At 36.3% G+C, this 23667-nt stretch overlaps 1 protein-coding gene across 1 annotated transcript in view; it reads right to left on the reverse strand.

The window, feature by feature from the left end:
• The window catches only part of MALRD1 (MAM and LDL receptor class A domain containing 1), a 279653-nt gene that overhangs the window by 49433 nt on the left and 206553 nt on the right, over positions 1 to 23667 (reverse strand). The window contains exons 34-37 of the mRNA XM_014945933.1: positions 23086 to 23287; positions 7664 to 7939; positions 2394 to 2519; positions 199 to 265 (exon numbers count right to left, since the gene is read on the reverse strand). Of these exons, the coding sequence (XP_014801419.1) occupies positions 199 to 265; positions 2394 to 2519; positions 7664 to 7939; positions 23086 to 23287 (671 nt within the window). The remainder of the gene's footprint in view (positions 1 to 198; positions 266 to 2393; positions 2520 to 7663; positions 7940 to 23085; positions 23288 to 23667) is intronic.

The raw sequence follows: 23667 nt of genomic DNA on the forward strand, positions 1-23667 counted from the left end.
TACAGAAAATTTCATTTGATAAATAGTATTTTTCTAAAAATGTGGTTTCAGTCAGCAACTGTAAATAAAAATAATGTAGACATGCAAAGACTTTTAAAAATAGTAAAAAAAGTAATTTCAGTCCCGGGGAACAAAACAGCTCTTTCAACAGCACCTTTTTCCAACTTCAAACACAAAACAAACCCCAATGAAACTTACTGGCATAATGGAATGTCATCTTTGATGATGCATGTCCCTCCATTTTTGCAGTATTCTTCAGGACAAACTGCAAACATAACAGTAAAAAAAATAATTTAAAATTTACCATCCTTTTTTCATATTTGTCATTGCCCGATTTTGAAAATGATGGAATATTCATACCTGCCATTTTGGGCACTTAACGCTTCCAAAAACTGTTCCTTTAGACCTTAACTTGGTGATACAATTGTCAAGTCATAAACATGTTAAAGTCAATGGACTCCTCTTGAACTTACAGAAATCCTGTTGCTTCACTTGAACAAGCTTCTAATTTTTCTCAAGCAAGGGTTTCATCTGACTCCAGAAATCAAGCTTTTGCCACTTACTTGATTTTCAGACAAACAGGAATATATAAAATAAGAGCCCAAACTGCTGAACTTATATTTAAGTAGTACCTAAGTCTACTTTATTATTAATAGCTTTTCTATAGGGGTGATGAACACATACTTACCCCTATGTCACTAACCTAATTAAAGAAGTTCCAAATTTTAACACTTAGAATCACATTCTTATAAGAACTAGAGAAATCAGTCTTGAAAAGAGGAAAGGTGTTTAAGTAGAGCGGGATGTCAGTGATATACTATTATCAACTTTTGACATCCCTTAGAATGGATTTCCACATCATTAGATTTAGTTTTACAGAAGTTTAATTCTACACACCAACAGCAAGAAAAACTCCAAATCAAAAACAAGTCCCCTCAATCTTCTTTAGTAAGAAAATAACTGTAAAATCCAAATTAGACCTAAAGAATTATGTCTAATTCTTTAACTTTTGCGTATATACCCCATAAAATAATTTGCTGAGACACATAAATAGTGTTATTCAGAGTGAACACCTCTGGTTTTAAGAAGACATTGTGGAAAACAAATCCTCACAGGTGGATGAGACCCCATCTGGAGTACTGTGTTCAGCTCTGGATCCACCACCATAAGAGGGACATGGACCTTTTGGAGCAGGTCCAGAGGAGGGACACAGAGATGATCGGAGGGCTGGAGAACCTTTCCTGTGAAGATAGGCTGAGAGAGTGGGGTTGTTCAGCCTGGAGGAGGGACACAGAGATGATCAGAGGGCTGGAGAACCTTTCTTGTGAAGACAGGCTGAGAGAGTGGGGTTGTTCAGCCTGGAGAAGAGAAGATTCCAGGGAGACCTTAGAGCAGCCTTCCAGTGCCTAAAGTGGGCCTACAGGAAAGATGGGGAGGGACTTTTTATCAGGGGGTGTAGTGATAGGATGAGGCGTAATGGTGTTAAACTAGAAGAGGGGGGATTTAGATTAGATGTTAGAAAGAGATTCTTTGCTGTGAGGGTGGTGAGACACTGGAACAGGTTGCCCAGAGAAGCTGTGGCTGCCCCATCCCTGGAGGGGTTCAAGGCCAGGCTGGATGGGGCTTGGAGCAACCTGGTCTGGTGGGAGGTGTCCCTGCCCAGGGCAGGGGGGGTGGAACTCCATGATCTTTAAGGTCTCTTCTGACTCTAAGCATTCTATGATTCCATGCTTGTACTGTTAACACAGAACCTGCCCAGCGTTAGTAATCAGCTCGGGGATGAACTGCATTAAATTTGTGTTACTGAATGGGATGCTTCAAATCTAAATTTAATTACTTATGTCATCATCATGCAATGTTAAATTTTGTTAATAAAAATCTGATTCAGATTGGATGTATATTATTGTGTTCTTACCTTTCTCCAGAATTTCCCTGTTGCAAAACAAACCTGAATTTTGTGGGAAATGCAGTGTGCTAAAACAAATGCTACATGTTTTGTTATATTTTTCCAAACTGGATTTCTGTTACTCTTAAGAAAAAAAGAAAACTAAAAAATCCTATTAACTTAGAAATGTTGAGCTCATTTAAATGGGTTAATCCATTGGCCAAAATCGAGAGTGCTTTATTAGGATAATACAAAATTGGGGTTTTTTTAAGCAATGTGTTTATACCTTTAGAAACACCCCTTCTGAAGATATTAACTAAGCATATTATTTTCCATCTTTTTCTCATTATTTTAGTTGTGTCATATTTTCATTCAAATTCATTCCTGATGTTATCTTAATAAGTTTTAGCAGAGAGAATTCAGTCTGGTTTGAGAGCTGCCTAAAGATTCAGTAAGAAATGACTATATGTTTTTCTTTCAAATGATATTTTTATGCAAAACTAAGTACCTGAACAGCTGGACTCATCAAGGCTGAAATCGATGCAGTCTGCAATGCCATCACAACGCTGGGAGATTGCTATACATTGATTAGTTGAGGCACATAACAAAGAACCATTGAAACAGTCTTTAATGGCTGGAATGAAAAGTAACATGACAGTTATTATCACCTATATTTCTTTTTCTCACTGTTAAAAAACTACTACAAAACTTGATTTGTACTGGAGTATATAAACTTGGATCTCTGTAACCTCTACGAGCTTTCATCTTCAAAGACATACAACTTTACTGCAGAATAGATAAATAAGTAAACAAACACAGACCACAGATGTTACAGAAGCTGGATTTTCCCATGTTGTATTTGTGACGGAGACGAGAGCGTATTTAACTAAAATATTGAAAAAGTAAGCTGCAAAACCCGAACCAGAACCCATAAAAAGATATCACACAATGTAATTAACTCTCATGCATAACCTAGTTTTAAGAGGAGAGCGTATTTAACTAAAACATTGAAAAAGTAAGCTGCAAAACCCGAACCAGAACCCATAAAAAGATATCACACAATGTAATTAACTCTCATGCATAACCTAGTTTTAAAAAGATAGAATTAATTTTTAAACACAAAACAAAAAATTGGCATCATATAGTTGTCTTCTATTACCAGGAACCAAATACTAAGAGACAGTTAACGTATAAAAAGTAGAGAAATACTATACTGAAAAATCCAAACTTGCACACCTTTTTTATTCTTGGGAATTCAGTTATATTTCCTATGTTTGTCCAGAATTATGAGGGGTTAATCTTGCTGGAATCACATAAGCCTTCAGGTACTTAATTATTCCTGAGTCACTGATCTACAGGATGTACCTGGTGGTCCTGCACACTCCTGTGGAATTTAACATCATTTTGTCATTTTATCTCACTATTAAAAAACTATTGTTTTTAAGGTTTTTGTTTGGGTAATTTAAGCAAAATTCTGTCACCATGACACTAATGCAAATCAGAAGGAACTCTTCTAGTTCCATCAGAGTTAGATATATTCACATCAGCTTGTGAGTTTAGAGTGGGAGAAAGAATCTGGCAATATTAAAAATACCCCACTGCCACATTTAAATTTCACAGTACTTTCCTGCTCCTGGATTCAAGAGCCAGTGTATACAGCAATACGCCTCCCAGGCTGGATGGCCAGGCTGCTGTAGGTTATATTTGTTCCACTCTTAGATGTAATTTAAATCACTGGCCTATATAGACTGCGAGAGTGTCCTAAATTTAAAATACTGCAGTTCAATTTAGACCACAATAATGAAGGCAAATCTTGCCAGTTTTGGTCTTGCCAGTGAACTCTTGCCAGGTTTGATATTCTTTCAGAACTATGAAATTACTCATGTGAGTAAGGGTTTGTGGGATCAAACCTTTCAATTACATTCACTGACCATTTACTGAAGTCTGCAGACAATTCTCCAGGAGAATACTAGCAGCTATAAAGAGGAGCTTGCTTTTTATTCCAATTCCAATTCACTTTTATGAAAACTTAAAAGGTCTGACTGATTTTGAACTATCACTATACTGTTCTGCACATGTGTTTATATCAATGTCTCTTCAATTGACTGGCGAAGTCTTGCTATTGAACGTGGAATTTGTCGGTAGTGACAGCAGGATAAAACCAACAGCAAGAAGAAAAAAAAAAAATCTTTTTCTGCTGTTTATTCCCCTGACCACTCAGTCTGGTGGAACAAGTTGTGGCAGACTGAAAAACCCCAGCAGATTACAGCATCACTCCACATTTGTAGCATATCCTACCATCTATCTCTTATGATCATCAGCTTTCCAGAAAGTAACTGATGGTCCCATGCCCTCTGCTGCACTTTCCTAGCCAAATCATAACCTCATACTTACTTTGTGTGCAATCAGATCTAAATCCTGGACACCCTTTGCACTCTGGGCCATGGTGTCCCAATGGTATTTGAACCAGTTTTATAAGTTATTTATAACCACAAATACCCAACGTGTAAACAATTACATGTTCAGACTATAACTTCAACAGAAACAAAGTTGGAAATTTGACATAAATATATTCTTCTTATGTGCTTTAGACCATTTTTTGCCTGCATGTGTATTTTGAAGACGCTGTAAACTAAGTGGATATAGACTACTGCTTATGGTTTGTCATGTGTATTGTGACTAACACAGAGATGCAGCTCCCGAGCTCTCACTTGCATTGAGATTTGTGGTAAGAAAAGAAAGTGTCATTTAGGCCTTTATTATTTCCCCAACTCCTGGACTGGCTGCTGGACTCGTACCTGAGAATAGGACAGAAGGACTGGTAATTATTTTTGTCCCATTTGTATTTGTTGATCATCAAGATAGTTTTGACACGTCCCTTTACCTTGAACCAGCTTATTGCACTGAGATTTTTATACCCCTTACAGAGGGAATGGTCTTAGCAATGGATCTCACTACTGAATCCTTTGCACAGATTTAAGCATTTAAGACAGAAAGAACAATAACACTAAGTTATTGCTGCTTAGGTAAAGAATATTGAGAGCACATTTTAAAAATAATTTTATTTCTCTTATTGCATTGAAACTAAAATTAATATTGCTCACTGTTAACACAGTTACAACTAGCTTAAAATTTCTCAAACTAGTTATTCTTTACTTTCATGGGAGGCCTTCAGGTTTTTTTGGGTTAAAGATATTAAATGGAAGCATTAACAATAGTGAAGATGTGAAAGTAAAAATATCAGCTTTTTGCCTATATTTCATTTTCCAGGTCCAAATGAATCTGTAGAAAGGCTAAAAATATCACAGCCCCCGTGAAAGTACACAATTTTTAATATCTACTAGCTATTTAAAGTTTACCAGGACTACAACAGATACTTTTTGGTGCACTACAGAGAACTGAGCAACTGATTTTTACTCATTGCTATTAGCACTTCAGTCAGCTGGTGTTGGGACCTGTGGAAATGTAATGTATGTACCTTATTGGTGCTAATATGTTTATTTTACACCCTTAACATTGTAATCAGGCAATTAAAAAAAATATGAAAAATTAGATTAAATAGGTGAGATAAAGTATCCTTCACTACAACTGACAGCAAAAAGAGCGTGGCCAAGTAGAACATCCATAACTGAAAGCAATTCCAAGATTTTCTTGTTAAAATCATCAAGTAACAAAATCTACCACATTGGTAGGTATAAAATAGTATTAACATAATACTATACAACCTAACTGCTGAGTGAACTCGACGAGAAATTCTGTCTGCATAAATCTGTAAGTCATGCAGAAAAGCATTTCTGTGGTAGAAGTTGTGGTTGTGGTAGAGATCTGACTAATGTATTTTTTTGTTTTTCTTTGTCTGGCCTTCTTTTGGGTTTTATACTTAAGCTCTGCAAGATGCATTTTGACAACTAGTCTTCATCCCAGAACAAAACCTTCTCGGATGAGCTCCTGATAGCAGAAGCCAGAACATTTTGTCCCTCTTTTGTTACATTTAAAAGAATAAAATTGCTCAGGGACATGGCACACACAAAATGGAAGGTGCCAGTAATTCCTAAACTAAAATTTTCCAAAATCATCAGGAAGAATTGATATGCATCAAGAAAAAAACAAAGACCAAACCACCAAAACAAAACCACAAAAAACCAACAACCCAAACCACAAAACTTTTCCTCTTAAATATTACTCTGGGTTAACTACTTAGAAAAAACATTCAATTTCAATGTAAAAAAACTCCACTCCCAATCTAGGTTATTATTACAGTACACATAGGCTGGAGTTACTAGACCAGCAATCAATTTTAAAGTTTATGCAAATATTTCAATAAAACAAACAGAATTTGTGAGATATTTACTTTTCCCTCTCTGAGTTTTCTCTGTTGACAAATCTAAATGGCATTCCACATGTTAAATGTAGGCAGAGAGAGATGAAATGCTGCACTCACATGGCATATGTGTTTCGATGGGAGAATGAACTGTGACAGTAATCAGCTTTTCACTGATTCTATTCCAAACTACCACTAATCACTCACTTTTTGATTTGCCCTGCAACCAATACCTTCTTCAGAGAACATGTTTGTACAGCCAAAACCCAAGTTTTGAAGTAACAACATGGTTACTGATTTGACTGTTTCCACCCAACTCAGAACCTCAAGTTCTCCATAGCAATATCTATGGAGAATTTTTGTTCTTTGAATACATCAGGACTTAATTTCCCCTCATTCGTTGGGCACTGCTTAGAAGCAAAGGCACTGAAACAAAATCACAGTTATTTAGGGAATTTTGATACCCATGGAAATCTTGTGGCCTTGGGATTTTGGGATTTTCGAAGAACACATTAGCTGCTTTGGTCCAGGATTGGGATGTACATGCACAGGATACATCAAAGAGGTCTCTACTAGAGGACAAATTGAGGAGGAGGGAGGAGCTAATGAAAATTAATGACGAGGGGTTTATTTGAATTTAGGGGCATCTAGAACTTAAGTTAAGAGATACCCCCAAAATCATGCCTTTTGCAACAAAACCACTTCTAAACAAAATTGCCTAGAAAGGCATGCACAAATAGTCTGCAACGTCCATACCAGTTTTATAAGGTCATTTTTTAAAAGAAATGGCACGTGCAGTGGCCTGCATGCATATTCAATAGTTTTGATACAGATCATTAAAGAACGTGAATTTCGATCCCACTGGAAACTGAAATGAAGCATTTGATCTCAATTCATCTGCCAGTAATAAAATATTTTGAAATGGGCAGACACCCACTTTTTTGTCTGTCTGACTCATTGCAGTTACAGAGTTCAAAACCTGTTGTCCTTGCATTTTGCTTACGAGCCCTTTTCCTTGATTGGGCCAGAGATTGCTGCTACTGCAGGAACAGGCTTTATTTCAAAATCCTTGAAAGGTCAGGATTGCTTTGAATGTTACTGAATTACAGAACTGCAAAATTCTATCTGTCATATTGTAATCAGAGATGAGGCAATGCCAATGCAGCTGACTGATCTATGGGGAAACATGGAAGTGTAATTATTAACAGAAATACAATACGAACAATTTTAAGCGTTTATCAAAGTTGGTAGCCAGGGAATAAAAATGCATAAGCAAAATTATTCGTAAATGTAGAGTGTCTCTCCAGGTAACACATTATACATGAAACAAATAATATTTCTCTTGATGAGGGAATAGGGAATTTTACACTATACTTCATTATGTTGCTCTTTTTCACATCACTGTTTTAGGAAAGTAAGTTAGCACGGCCTTAACTATAGCAATGAAATTAACTTACGGCAGCCAACTTCATCTTCATTAAGGGGGCAGTCAGGCACACCATCACATTTCAGGAGGGATGGGATACAGCCTTTGGAAGGACACAGGAACTCTGTTTGCTTGCAGGAGCTCGGAGACGTGGTGGTAGGCATCTCGGTGGGACAGTCCATTTCATCACTTCCATCCGTGCACTCTTCAGCCCCGTTGCATTTTGCAGTTAGGGGTAAACACTGCTGCACGTACGCACATGTGAACTGGTCACTATTGCAAGTGGGAGGGTGTGGATCAGCTGATCCTTCAGGAAAAAATGGCATATTGAAAAAAAAGGCATATTGATTCTCTTCATTCAGTAGTCATCTAGACTGCCTTTGAGATGGACATAGGGACTGCTGGGAAGGCAGTTGATTTTGATTACTAAACTCTAAAAAAACCCAAACACTTGTATAAAACGAGAGCTCCTACATACAGGATACACTATTAAAAGCACTTTGTCTCATTTTCAGCATTTGTTTTGATCCTATTGTTGCTTGTGCCATGTACCTATAGAAGGGTTAATACCAAAGTATTAATAAAACTTGTCTTTCAGGAAAGGGTTAAAATATATTATTGACAGCCCTCAATTTACAGTCTTCCTCTACTTGTTTACTGAATGGGTGAACAAAATTCAAAGAAAGATTATGTAAGTCTGAATCTACAAGGAACCCATTTCATGGAAAGCTATTCTCCATGGTAGGTCTAAACCCTCAGCAGAGTGAGAAAAAGACTTTCATAAAGTAACAAAGATTTTTACTGACATTGTTTATTATCACTCTGCTTCTGTAGCTTAATTTTATGTGATAGAGAATTAAATCAAAGGAAACACTAGACAAAACTTGCCAGGGTACAACTAAAAAAGTGCATTTTTAAAGTTCAGACTTTAAGCAATTCAGAAAGCTGTCAAAACAAGAAATACCCCGTGCTTGCTTACATTGCTGGAAAAAATACTGGAAAAAAACTTTCTGTGATCACTTATACAAATAAATTTATCTCAGACACACAAGTCCCTCTTTCTCCCTATGAAGATAATTGCAACTGAGTTTTACCAGCAGAAGCATCCGAACTCTTTGTGGCAACTGAATTCTAAGCAGCCAGCTATGCTAACACTGGGCTCTTTATACCAACAGTGTCTCCCCTGGGAGCAACGTGATGGATTCCTGTAATTTTTGTTTATGTGCAGGGAAAAAGAGAAAAACTCCAGAATTTAACTCTATGCGTTTAATCTTTTCTAGGTCAATTTGCAGCAGGTGAGTATAAGAAAATAATATCATGATTGCTAGAGACAAGGAAAGACAAATTAATGTCACTGCTTCAGTAAAAGGAAGGAGTTTTGCTGGTAACTTGGGCTAAAGTAGAACAGGTCAAGTGCAGAAGTTTGTGGGTGGGTTTTATCTTGCCTTTTGAAATGGTGCAAGCTTTGCTCTCTGACCTCAGAAAGCAAATGGTACTGCTACATTATGGCATGACTATATATGGGTTTTAGCATTATTTTACTACTTCTAGTCCCGTGGGCTTGGCAGTATGTTTGTGCATTCTGTGATTACCAGGCTGTGGTTTTACAACAGGAGAACTTTGTTGAAACATGCTCAGTTTCTAGAATACCTGCATTGTGGATAACAACAGCGTTTTCTACAAAAAATGAACTGCTAATGTACAGGTTGGCCAGGGAAGCTGTGGCTGCCCCAAATACCTGCATTGTGGATAAAAATAGCGTATTCTACAAAAAATGAACCGCTAATGTACAGGTTGCCCAGAGAAGCTGTGGCTGCCCCATCCCTGGAGGGGTTCAAGGCCAGGCTGGATGGGGCTTGGAGCAACCTGGTCTGGTGGGAGGTGTCCCTGCCCAGGGCAGGGGGGGTGGAACTTGATGATCTTCAAGGTCCCTTCCAACCCAAATCATTCTATGATTATATAATTCTATTCTTTTACCGTATGATTGCTTGTGAAACAGTTATAAGGAAAAAGCTAAATATGCTGTCTAACACTGACATTTGCTAGCTTAGAAATTTTTTATATTCATGTTGACTTTATGTCAGAAAATTAGAATTGAAAAGCTTCATACAATAGAATATTCCTGACATCGTTTCATACCTCTAGTGTTGTTAAATTCTATCACGCTACTAGAAAAAATGTGTTTCATATATTGGACATAATCTAAACATAAACCAGCAATAATGGATTTTGACACAGTGAAAATAGTAGCCTGTTGATCTTTTGGCTTGTTTGTATTCAAAATTACATCATAAATCCCTTTTAAATGGGATTGAAAAGATTGCACTTTCATGCTATGTGTTTTATAAATACGTTAGTCTCAAAAAATTGTTTTCATTTATGCTACTTCAAAAGGCTTATGAGAGTTGTCTTTAGGTAGGTGATTATAGACATTTAAATCACACAGTGAACATACTTTTGAAAAAAATGAAAAGTATTTTAAATTTTGCTTTTTTTTCCTACCCTTTTCCCGTATTTTAACAGATAATTTATAGTAGTAGCACATAAAGATGTTAGAATTAGGTTCATCAAGAAGAATTTGTATATAAGGCCATGATTCTGCCAAGATACCAATGAAACGTATGGAAAAACACTGGAAGAACATATTTCTCTCTTTATTGATATGAAGCTGGCATTATTAAACATAGAACAAATCTTATGTAATGCATTTTTTAAAAAAGAAGAATTATTATTTATTTTTAAGTTTGCAGGTTATGATACGATTAGATTAGAGGGCATTTTTTTTCCTTCTATTATGTCTGACCCTCTTCCTCACAGTGCCTAGAGGGCATTTATGCAGTGAAAATGAGTTAAGCTGCAGTCAGTTCCACTTAGGCATGTGCTTTTGTCATTGTGTAGTCCAGTTTGTTTTCCTGTGTTTGCTTTGATACAGTGGAAATTAACCCCATACAGTTCCAATACTGTTGACTTTCTTATGGTCCCTTGTTTATGTTGCAGGACAGATTGCGTTTATGGTTTATTTGTGAACATTTTTGACCCAGTTTAGATCTCTATACCTGTCCTCTTCGTTATGTGTTTGCTAACAGATTTCTGCTCAACTTTGTTCTGGAAATAGAAATCCCCTCTTAAACTCAATAATGCTTGAATGTGTTGCTTGTTATGAACCCGGCCTTGAGTGTTAAACTGTTTTTGGGCTTTTGTAGTATTGATCAGGTTAGCCTTATGGTCCCAAACATATAAAGTACTTATGCATGTAAATGATCCCATACTAAAGCTGGTAGTTAAGCAAATGCTTGAATGCTTTATTAAACAGGTGATTATTATATTTATTATTATTATTATTATATTGTTGTTAGAAAAAAAAAATCTGCAGAAAGAAGTTCTTCCTGACTTGCCTACCAGTTATTTTAGAGTGTGCAATATTCACTGAGAGCAGTAAAGATGTCTCCAATTTATGCTAGAGGTTAAATTAGGGGTAAGGTTAACCAGGGGTCTTGTTGAGGTCTGTTTTATGTTTTCAGTTCATTAATAAAAATCCAAAGCAATAGCCTGAAATCAGAAAAAAATCATTTTAGATCAGAAAAATAAATGAGAATATACCTCAAAGATCATAAGAATATCACCTGCCTTCTTAACTCACATTATGTATTAATTAGTTCACATCTGTTTGCTTTCAGATGCAATAGGAAAATCTGGATGACATTCTATAAAACATTATGATTGCTGCCAAAATTGTACAGTCAAGTTCAATCTATTTTCTTTATATAAAGTAGGTTATAAATGCATTTCTTAATTATAAGTTAAATGTGCCTGGTGAAAATTTTGAAAATTTACAAAACATTAATTTGTATATAGCTAACATTTAAAACTGACTAATTAGGAATATGCAAATCTTGAAAATCATTAACTAATTCCAACTGAAAAGATGTCTCGAACAACATGCTAATGCAAAACTAATTACTTGCATTCAAAGCTACTATCTATGCAATTATTTATATTAAGCAGTGTGGTTTGCAGTGAAAAATGAGTTGCACTAATGAGAGGCTCATCATAAATACTTCTCCATTGTGCTGAGTTACACAGGGGTGTACACATCCGACTCAGCTGTTGAAACTAACTTTACATTTATGCATATACATGAATACTGTATCCACTCTCGTAGCTATATATGAAGGTTATGTAAACAGCAGAAGCTGAAGAGACTTTTTTCAATGCAAGCCCCACTATCTGTCCGTGGCCCAGAGACCATTTCAGTCACTTCAAATTATTAGATTCAAGAGTCTGGCATGTCAAAAAAATGTTTCTCTCGCCTTTTGGCAAATGTAGAAAAGATGCACTCATCTCCTGAGTGATGCGTGGCTCATTTACAGACCACATTCAGGAGTGGAGGAGATACTGCACAGGTTACTTTTTTAAAAAGCAGTATCTATCTGAAGCTGTTGAAGGATTTGGAGATAAATCTGCTGAAAATGATGTGTTCCGAGGAACACAGGATAAAAGCTTAGCTTTCTGCACCTACGCTGCACGATCACTGAAAAGCAGGACTGGAGATTCTCAGAAATATTTTCAGTATTATCACACAGATGAAAAGCAAACTATTCAAAAACAATTTCAGAGAAAATAACCTCTGCTCCGCGGAACACTGAGTCTGGATTTTGATCCGCATGAAAAACAGCAGCAAATTATTGATGTTCTATTATAGCTAAAGGAATCATAAGGACGTGTCTTTATTTATTTTACATTGTACGTGGTATTTTATTTTACACTTATTTTTACCTTGCATATGGCAAATAACCAAAATTAGAGAAAAAAATGTGTGTGTGATATCTAATTATACATCATTAAAAAGACACTTTAACTAGGTCCTGAAAAATGACATTTTAGTTCAGTCCAACTCCTTTGTGAAAGGTACTCATGCAGCTGCGCTGGGTGAATTATGACCCAAGGACCAAGAAGTGCTCCCTGACACTCCCTACTTTGAAGGGAAATTAAGCAGTTGAGGTAGATACAAAAAAAGGAAAAATCAGACCAATGTATGAAGCAAACCAAATTTGGTATGTACTGCTCCATGAACTGCAATAACCACAGCTGAATAAACCTGTGTTTCATTGTTGTCAGATAAAACACATGCTTTTAGATACATTTTTCTTTCAATGCGCTAACCATCAAAACATCTGTTACAGTAAATAGAGCTCATGAGCTCACAGTTTGGGAGTCTTTACATTCTGAAAAGCATTGAATTAATAAATGCTCATCGTCAAGGACATAATTACCTATTTGTGGGATAGGGATTTGTTAAAGGCTTACTGTTGTTTGAGGAACATTTTCTGTACACAAAAGCTTTGCTGTACTGCTGTCTCTGACATCCATGGAGTGCACTGGTCCTGTTCCCTCACTCTACCCCAAACTTCAGTGAATCAGTTTGCCCGTGAATCACAGGAATTCAGTCACGGGAAACCACAGAACTGCTGTTACTCAAATGACAATATGAAATAACTGTTTGTAATCCATGGTCATGAGCACTGCCAGAAACACACAAACATGCTCAATTTGAATGAAACAACACCTCCGTGCTACTCTTGTCTTTTCTGCCTTTCTTGTTCAGACACCAAGATTTCTGGTGCAGAGCAGGTCTCCGCTTCTATTTGTGTATCACCTGTAACAGTGAATTCTAATTAAGACTGGGAGACGTTGGCATTAAAGACACCACCAGGAAGCATGAAATAAAGTTACCACGTGCTATTACGTAGCATTAACTCAGCTGTATCAGACCTTGCTCTAAAACCCATTTAGGCAAATGGGACAACTCATTGATTTTAATGAGCCTTGCATCAGACCCTGGAAAACTAACAACCTGATATATTTGCATAAGTAATTTGCCTACTCAATCTAATAAAAACACTGGACCTATCAACTGTAGCTAAAAGAGGCCAAAAATACCCCCCTCCAATGGTTTTCATTAGACAAGAGTATAAATTAATTGCATGTCCAATCCAATGCATTAATTAAGTTGAAATAAGTGGCAGTCCTCACTTACACTCCAGTAAATATGGGAACAGGGCATGAAATCAGCCCATTCAAGGTGTCTGCAAGAAAATAATCTTTTTTTACAACAATTAACAAGACTAGAGTTGCCCCAATATATTAACAATCTGTGTGTGAGTCTTTATCAGTGTCAATAAAGCGTCTGTTAGAAGATAAAATGTTAATTTCAAGGGCTTCTAAAAAGACAAAAAAAATGGGAAATTGAGTCTGGCCAATGGAATCTTTAAATTTCTTCTCCTTGTGAGAACACAGAAGTATGGGGCAGGGGGCTGAAAAGGATCCCAGAGACCTTGTTCCAAAGCCAGAATCAATGAAAATGACTTTAGAGTTTTATATGTCTGTGCAGAATTTATTTTGAATGATCACAGTTTGTTAATATACAAATATAATGTAAAGTAGACAGGTTTACTGCCAGTAAAATCAAGCTATGATTTACGGCTTTTACTCAGAGAACTACTGCTTCTGGCTGGAACACATTAACTACCTGTGACAGAAATATGGCAATATTTGCTGTATTTCTGCTAAGAACAGTCCAGGAATTGCTAGCTATGACTGCTATTGTGATGGACTTATTTAATTTTTTTACTTATTAGGAGCAATGAAGAACTGGAAAAGCTGTGAATCTTTAGTTTCCAACAAAATTAGGTGGGCTGGGCTAGAGAACAGATTTAGGGTGGAGAAAAGAGCAGTTTCCTGGAATCAGCACATTTTCACAGGTGGGCTGGGAGCACAACACTATGCTAAATCTTTTATTTCTCAACTTCTAAAGAAAGGTAGCCTCTAAAGGTACAAATTTATCATCAACCGAGAAAAGCCCTGAAGAAAACTGTGGTAAAGTCTCTATAATTTCTGACATAAATCTGAGCTTGCAATTTACTCCTATTGAGGAGACAGGTAAGTCTTACATAATGAAGAATCTAAGAATTCTCTCCAAGATAGTATCATGAAACTCTTTCATTCCAAAAATTATTTCTTTCTATCCCTCCAAGGAAATATGTTGATTTTTATGAACAAACTTAGGGAGGCAAAATATCATCTCTGTGATTTGAGGCTTGCTTGGGTTCTTTTGGTGTAAACAGATGGGTTTAGGAGATTCAATATTAATGAAATTATTTTAATACACTATTAATAAATCCAAAGATTTTTAATTTCCCAACAGACATCTAGCTTGAATGAGAAGATTTTGGTATTCTGTACAGATATAAGAAGGCAGAGAGAAACTGAAACATTTGGAAAAAAATATTGTATCTGTTTAATTATATATTACATAATTGCTTCCAGGACTTGACACTAATTTTGCCAGTTTATTTAGTGTAACTGTCTTATCCTAAAATTATTCCCAGTTTCTCTTACTGTGAAATCCATAAAACATTGTGGCTTCACCACCAGCTAGCTCTGTGCACTGGAAGATATTGAAATACGCTGAAGAATCCCTCTAAGGTACTATGCCCTGGCTCATAATTGTTACTCTTTAAAAACGCAGAAATGCCCTATCTCTGCCAAGCAATAGGGATCCAAACCATATTCCGACACTCCAGTAAATATGGGAACAGGGCATGAAATCAGCCCATTCAAGGTGTCTGCAAGAAAATAATCTTTTTTTACAACAATTAACAAGACTAGAGTTGCCCCAATATATTAACAATCTGTGTGTGAGTCTTTATCAGTGTCAATAAAGCGTCTGTTAGAAGATAAAATGTTAATTTCAAGGGCTTCTAAAAAGACAAAAAAAATGGGAAATTGAGTCTGACCAATGGAATCATTAAATTTCTTCTCCTTGTGAGAACACAGAAGTATGGGGCAGGGGGCTGAAAAGGATCCCAGAGACCTTGTTCCAAAGCCAGAATCAATGAAAATGACTTTAGAGTTTTATATGTCTGTGCAGAATTTATTTTGAATGATCACAGTTTGTTAATATACAAATATAATGTAAAGTAGACAGGTTTACTGCCAGTAAAATCAAGCTATGATTTACGGCTTTTACTCAGAGAACTACTGCTTCTGGCTGGAACACATTAACTACCTGTGACAGAAATATGGCAATATTTGCTGTATTTCTGCTAAGAACAGTCCAGGAATTGCTAGCTATGACTGCTATTGTGATGGACTTATTTAATTTTTTTACTTATTAGGAGCAATGAAGAACTGGAAAAGCTGTGAATCTTTAGTTTCCAACAAAATTAGGTGGGCTGGGCTAGAGAACAGATTTAGGGTGGAGAAAAGAGCAGTTTCCTGGAATCAGCACATTTTCACAGGTGGGCTGGGAGCACAACACTATGCTAAATCTTTTATTTCTCAACTTCTAAAGAAAGGTAGCCTCTAAAGGTACAAATTTATCATCAACCGAGAAAAGCCCTGAAGAAAACTGTGGTAAAGTCTCTATAATTTCTGACATAAATCTGAGCTTGCAATTTACTCCTATTGAGGAGACAGGTAAGTTTTACATAATGAAGAATCTAAGAATTCTCTCCAAGATAGTATCATGAAACTCTTTCATTCCAAAAATTATTTCTTTCTATCCCTCCAAGGAAATATGTTGATTTTTATGAACAAACTTAGGGAGGCAAAATATCATCTCTGTGATTTGAGGCTTGCTTGGGTTCTTTTGGTGTAAACAGATGGGTTTAGGAGATTCAATATTAATGAAATTATTTTAATACACTATTAATAAATCCAAAGATTTTTAATTTCCCAACAGACATCTAGCTTGAATGAGAAGATTTTGGTATTCTGTACAGATATAAGAAGGCAGAGAGAAACTGAAACATTTGGAAAAAAATATTGTATCTGTTTAATTATATATTACATAATTGCTTCCAGGACTTGACACTAATTTTGCCAGTTTATTTAGTGTAACTGTCTTATCCTAAAATTATTCCCAGTTTCTCTTACTGTGAAATCCATAAAACATTGTGGCTTCACCACCAGCTAGCTCTGTGCACTGGAAGATATTGAAATACGCTGAAGAATCCCTCTAAGGTACTATGCCCTGGCTCATAATTGTTACTCTTTAAAAACGCAGAAATGCCCTATCTCTGCCAAGCAATAGGGATCCAAACCATATTCCGATTAATTTCAGGGAGAAACTAATTAACTAGAGTAACTATTCACAAATATCCCCAGAATCCTTAGTTCTCTATCACCACTAACCTTGCTTTCCTCTTCCTCTCCTCTCTTTACACAGGCAGCCTCCCCCAGCAGCTCCCCCTGAATAATCTCTTGCCCTTGAGGAAAGAAACTCCTTGAGCTCTCAACCTGAGAGAGATTTCTGCTTGACTGCAAGCATGAGCAGACAAGCTAACAGTGATTCCCCCGGCTCTGCAACTTAAAGAAACCAGAAATTAAGTCTCCTCTACAGAGTTTTTGCCCGTGATCTAGCACTGTAGTATCAGCAACTCAGGCAGTTAACCCTTCCAATATCTCCTCTGTTTGGGCTCTGGGTATTTCAGAGATGGATCGTTGACTTTGTCTCAGCCTTTGTCAGGTCAATTCTGTTTTGCTGCAGAATTTTCTCACTATTGCTTCCCTTGCACACACGCACACATTCACACACACACCCCCTTCAGCAAGACTCTCTTGCACCACTGGGCTATTTTTTTCACAAACAACGCACAAACACCCACTGTACTTTTTGGGTTGTTGTCTCTAATTAGATACAGGTGTCAGTTACGCAGTTCTTATAAGATGTAGTGAAATGGGATGTACCAAAAGTGCCAGAGAGCATATAAAATTATCTGGATGGTTTCTAGGCTGCTTGGTTATTTGTTTCTTTCCCAGGCATCCCTAACTGTTGGAGACAGGTTATACTGCTAGCAGCACCTTTTCTTTACTTACTATGGCTGATCTGAAGTTCTGAGTGTATCTATCCTAAATTTTGTGATTGAAATACAATTTCCTTCATCCCAGCACTCCTTTGCAATATCATTTCTCCTAGAAAGTTAGGAAAGATGATCTATAGGAACAGATCTGGCTATCTCTCATGGCTGTCTTATTGCTCAAAGAAATTCAAGATTCAATTTCTCAAGGATGTTAGGTTTTAGGGTAGTGGGAAGCCTTTGTGTGCATTAAAAAAAAAACAACCTTTAAAGTCCTATGTAGCTTAGGCTTGAATGAAGAGCTAAATTCAGTCTTGTAATTCACAGATTCTGATTTGTTTCTTCCATTTGTTTCTTCACGACAAGTGAAAGCTTGCTCAATGTAAGGATTATTTAAAGCCCTTACAACAGGTCTAGTTTGTGGTTTGCTACAGAGCAATGGGAAGACGCAATGAGTTATGGCATGGCAAAGCAAACTTTTCATCTAAGTGAAAGCTGTCAAAAACCACTGAAAATTTTACTGCACTTCGGTACCTAAATGGCAAATCTGACCCTTTTGTTGGTAACCTGTGCAGTGAAGTCAAGAACAATGACAACATTAGAAAGAAAACAATCCACAGCATTCTGGGAAATAGTACTGGTTTTTATGCAATTCCACCATGCTCTGATGAAATAGAGTTAGATACGACACGTCCTGTCTGAGTGTGCATTATTTGAGTTTCCCTTTTACCTTTAATGTATCCGTACATAATGATATTTTCTACTGCAGACAAATTTTCCGGGTGAAAATGAAATGCAGCAGAGTGTGCAGGAAAATTTGTAACACTGGCAGTCCTTTCTCATCTGTGAAGTTGATAGGCTAAAAAGACTTTTTTTTTTAAAAATGTTTTGTAAAGAACGAAGAAAGGAATGGATGGAAAAGAGAAGCACGGGAGTAGAAAAGACTTTACAATAAAATGATGAGATGACAAAATGTAGTTCACAAAACCAAAAAAAATGTTTTGTAAAGAACAAAGAAAGGAATGGATGGAAAAGAGAAGCACAGGAGTAGAAAAGACTTCACAATAAAATGATGAGATGATAAAATGTAGTTCACAAAATCGAAGAAAAGAAGGAAAATAGTTCAGATAGCAAAGAGTGGCTGCAGGAAGTAAACTATGAAAGGAAACGTAGGCTAAAAAAAGAAAGTAAAAACCCCAGAATGATAAGGAAAGGTGCAGTAGAAGATTATCTTCTTAGAATTTTTGAAAAAAAGAAAGTAAAAACCCTGTGCAGTAGAAGATTATCTTCTTAGAATTTTTAATTATTTTACTAAGCAATGGTAATACTGAAGTGGTGATAAATACTGAAAGCACGATTGATGATGGAAAAACATACACTGTTTTTACAAATACTCTAGAGTCTAGGGTGCTGCATGATGTTTGCACTCCTGTTTATACCCAAGATGCAGCCCAAATTTTCATCTTAAAGTGTCAAAACTGTTCTTTTTGAATAAATTAAACCACAAAGCAATTACTTAAAGCACTACTATTTAGAAGTATAAGTTCACAAAGAGCTGTTGCTAAACAGGGGCTAGTGGGCAACTTCACTGCATGAAAGGGCTTGAGCAGCAGCCAGTGCTGACTTTCTACTAAGATTTACCTTCTTCCAGCAGATCTCCATAAGCACAAATATTCTGCTTGGGTGATCTCTGGAAGACATCACAAAATGTATTTCCTATTTATTTGTTTCTTGAGAATTCTATCATGATACACAGATACACAATTCTATCATGATACAGCACTATGTAACTAGAATCTCACAACTTAAATTACACTGACTTTGTCCATCCAGTTTATTTCTCCAGTAATGAGTGATGAAAGGTAGCATTCTGATTTATATAAGCAGAAAAAAGTTTGGGTGTTAGACATCTTTGGGTTAATGCTGGGATTTAAATTAAGTAGAAGTAAAAATTTTAAGAATTTCTGTGGTGCTGCCTGTTTCAGCTGAACTGGAAAATACTATGAGACAGGTATTAGTGAATAGAAAATCTAATTCAATACTTCAATATTCTCGGTCCATCTGAAACTATAAATGGAAAGGTTTTTTAACTTTTATTTTCTAAAAAATAAGATTTTTTTAAAAAATAAAGTCATTAAAAAAATCAAGGTATTACTTACAATTTTAAAGAAGATGGTTAGAATTGAGTAACAATTAGTTCTTTGGTCCCTAAGATAGACTAATTCCAGTAATATAAGATCTTCGCACACTTTTATCAGCAGAAAATAAAAGACCTTGAAAAGAGCTGGCACTGAAGCTCTCTCCATGCATGGACATCAACTAGAAGTTACTTCTGCAATAGGCCAGGGAATAGCTTGACCACACTTTGTTTAAATGTTCAGAAATATCCTCGGATCTGTAGAAACTCTCATGGGTAATGAAGGCTGACTACTTAAAAACAAATAAAAACCTCATCTGAATTAGAGCTGCTGATAATGTTTTATTGCTTAGAGCTACCACCCAGCTAAATTGAGATTGCTTCTATTTAGAACATGTTGCCTCAGGACTCCTGAAGTAATTAAAGACAAGCTGAAAAATAATAATACAGAGAGAAGAAAAATATCTGCAGCAGCAAAGCTAACCTCTGAAAGGGAGAACATTACACAAAACCTGTACTGCAGGTAATACACTTTTCTTTGAGCTAAGTCTTTGAATAAACATGAGCAAAAGTCAAATCAGGATTGGCAGTGGAGTAGGTAAATCTTTCCCACTGCTTTTGTTAAAGGAAAATGTTCTTGCTCAAATATCTACAGGGCAGTGATTTTATACTACTTGCAGGAAATACCTTCACATTTTACCATCTGAATTTTTACGTGTTTACTCAGAAACAATTAGTAATGAAGTAGCACCTCCTCCTAAGCAGCTGCTCTTTGTCAGGAACAATATTAAAAAGTCAGAGATAGGTTCTTCCTCCTAAATTTCTGTGGCTTATTTTATTATACAAATTCTCTGTAGTTCTCTTGCCTCTTCACAAGCACAGATTTGGCCTAGCCAGCCAGCAAGGATTATCAGGATAGAGCTCTTCCTAGGACAGTACAAAACCATCAAAAATCAGAGTCAGTGCACACTTAAGTAACAGCATCCAGACATATCTTTTTTTCTGGAGACAAAATTATATATCAGGTTACAAATTCCAGAGGAGATTGCCTTCCATTAGACAACAGCAAGAGTAAGAGTGATTATAAAACTCAGGGAGTGGGGTGAATGACAGAAGAAACCGGCAGAGTTGTCAGGGTTCACATTCAACTGTGGAGTCGTTGGTGGAGGCAAAAAATGTGTGGAGACTGTAAAAATAGGATGCCTGAAATGGGATGAACAAATAACCAAGGAACAAGAGGTGGATTAGTAGAATTTGGAACTGTGGAAGCATCAGCATTGAGGAGGATAGGTCTAGGATGGCACATTTAATGCAAGCTAAAGGTTAAGAATGGAGGTATAAAGAAAAAAAGTGGTAAAGAGAGAATACTCTGTACTCAAATTCCAATTAATGGATTTAAACAAGTGGAAGATGATCTACAGTAGAACATGGGAGAGGGATGCAATATAACAGGAATTAAAAAACATGAAAAAGACCTCCTGCAACCAAAGTTTGCCAGTTATTATTGCCAATGATAACTAAAAGTTTTTATATATTCAGAAAGAACTGGCTAATTTATAGAAGAAAAGTTAGCCGAGAGTTATCAGAAAGCATGATTTTAGAGCTTCAGAAAGTCTCTGAAGCAGATTAACACAGATTGGGAAAGACTGGGGGAGAGCAGAATTTTGTTGCTCTTTCATTCTAATATGTTTCCCTGGGTGTCCATCATTAGCCATACCAGAAGACTTGCCTAGACTCTTTTTAGGGTAGTATAATTTATGTCACTGTTGCAAGACCATAAAGAGTAGACATAAAGAACAATGTTTCTAAAAATTTCATGTACAGGTCCTTCCTATACCCCTAGAAATCACCATTAAAAATATATTGACATTTTTCTGGACCATAAAAGTGAATACCAAGACAAGAATCCTACATTTAAGTTAAACATTTCAACTGTCCAAGGAAAAGTCTGTTTCTCCTTCAGACAAGACCATAATGATATAATACAGAACAGAGCCAGATAAACTACTGTTTCCGTCGTGTAAGTATTGCTGCTTTTACAAACTAATTCCAGGCTGATTGCCAGCTTACCATGCAAAGGAACATAAATTACCTCCTGAAGACATCTGCATCTTCTGCAGCTGGAAGCCTAGATGATCAACTAAACCTGTCTGATTTATTTTTAGGTGGTTACATGTAGATAGGGTATGAGTTTTTGACTCAGACAACAAACCGTTAAGTAATCAATGTAAATGTAATAATTTTTCTTAAGGCTTTCCTTATGATATACCATATTTCTAAGACAGAGTGTGATAGAAATTAGATACTTTAAAGTACTCTACAACTGGAAAACCTCTGGAGAAAAATAAGGTGATTAGAAAACGTTGCTCAATGAAAATTACCTTATTTCTATGGTCATGAGTATTTTAGGGTATCTTAACATACATTTTCCGTGGAAGTTTATTTTTCCTTTCTCTGAATTCAGGCTTGTTCTTAATAAATTACCAAAGTATAAGTTCCATTAAAATTGGAAAATTGATTTGTATACATTGTTGGAATATAGACTTAGATCTTCCAATTAATTACAGGTACTTAAAATACTCTATATTTCTCTATTCTATACCACTCTATTTCATTTGCAGGGTAAACCACTGTCTTTCTCACAGAATAAGCATGGCACTATAAGGCATTGGCTTTTAACTTCTTTTTTTTTTTTACACAGTTCAAGTCACTTAGCTTGTGTGGTGGAAGTGAGATCATAAATTCTCAAAGAGCCTGGCAACGAGGTAAATTTGCTATACTATTGAGATATTTTATGAAGAGATAAAAGAACTAACCATTTTCTTTTAAAATAATTGTGAACCACTTTGATACTCATAAAACTCTTACATCCCAAACTGAGGCCTTCTCTGACTATTTTCATACAGGAGAAAACCAATACAGTTGAGTGATGGTAGATCCCTCTCAAGTATGGTTCATGGAAACACTAACAGGCCCTCAGAGACAATAACATTCTGAGTTGTTATAATTACTCATATGTTCAACTGCTAGTTATAACACAAAAGTGTCTTCCACAATCCATGGGCAAATATCTTTATTCAGCTGCTGCACTCAGCCAACAAATAGATAGGAGTCCCTCTGATGGCTATAATGGCTCCTTTCCTTCAGGGAAAATGTGCCAGCTAAAAATTTGCCATGAAGGTCATATATGATAAATTTGATGTTTCTTTTCTTTATACTTTTTTACACTTTTTTACTTTCCTTGAAAAACACATCCTTTTGTATGATTGTGCTGCCCCCACTTCTATTCTATATTTTTTTGGAATGAAGTAAAAGCATAGCAGTATTGCAATAATTTCAAAAGGAAAAAAATCCAGGTTTTCTTACTGTGATATACATTGAAATACGAAATACCACAATTTGCCTCTGCCCTCTGAAAAGAAAACATGTATTGTATATATTTGTGAAATAGCATACCTCCATCAATGCATTCTGGGGTGAAAGAAATATCATCAAGAGCAAATTCGGTGGGTTCACTCCACCCCACTTCAGCTTCGAAGGCAACTCTGAACGGGCTGTTACGGGAGAGGACTACATTTGCATACATCCATTTGTTTTCTTCATTTCTACTAGAAGACCACATAAGAACGTCCATTCCATGTTCTTCAGCTGTGTATACCTGTTGACAATGAAATCCAAGAGGTGTAACTGAGTCAGCTTTAAGCAATGGAGAAGTGCAGCAGAGTAGCACAGCCCAAGCCCAGTAGTGCAGCCTGGGTGGTACTGGCTCACTTAGATAAGGTTCAAACCCACATCTTATTGGTGATGACCAAATGTTACTGAATACTTCTGCTAATGCTAATTCAGTTGCAAATAAAAAACTATAGAAACAAATAAAATAAAAAGAACTGCTAATACCAGTTCAGTTGCAAATAATAAAACTACTATAGATACAAATAAAATAAAAAGAACTGCTAATACCATCATTCATAGGAAAACCTACAGAGAGACTCGACCCAACATATAGAAACTAATGATAAAGACCTAAGCCCAAAGTCA

This window comes from Calidris pugnax, unplaced genomic scaffold (genome assembly GCF_001431845.1).
Source record: "Calidris pugnax isolate Ruff unplaced genomic scaffold, ASM143184v1 scaffold19, whole genome shotgun sequence".
In the NCBI taxonomy this organism is placed as follows: Eukaryota; Metazoa; Chordata; class Aves; order Charadriiformes; family Scolopacidae; genus Calidris; species Calidris pugnax.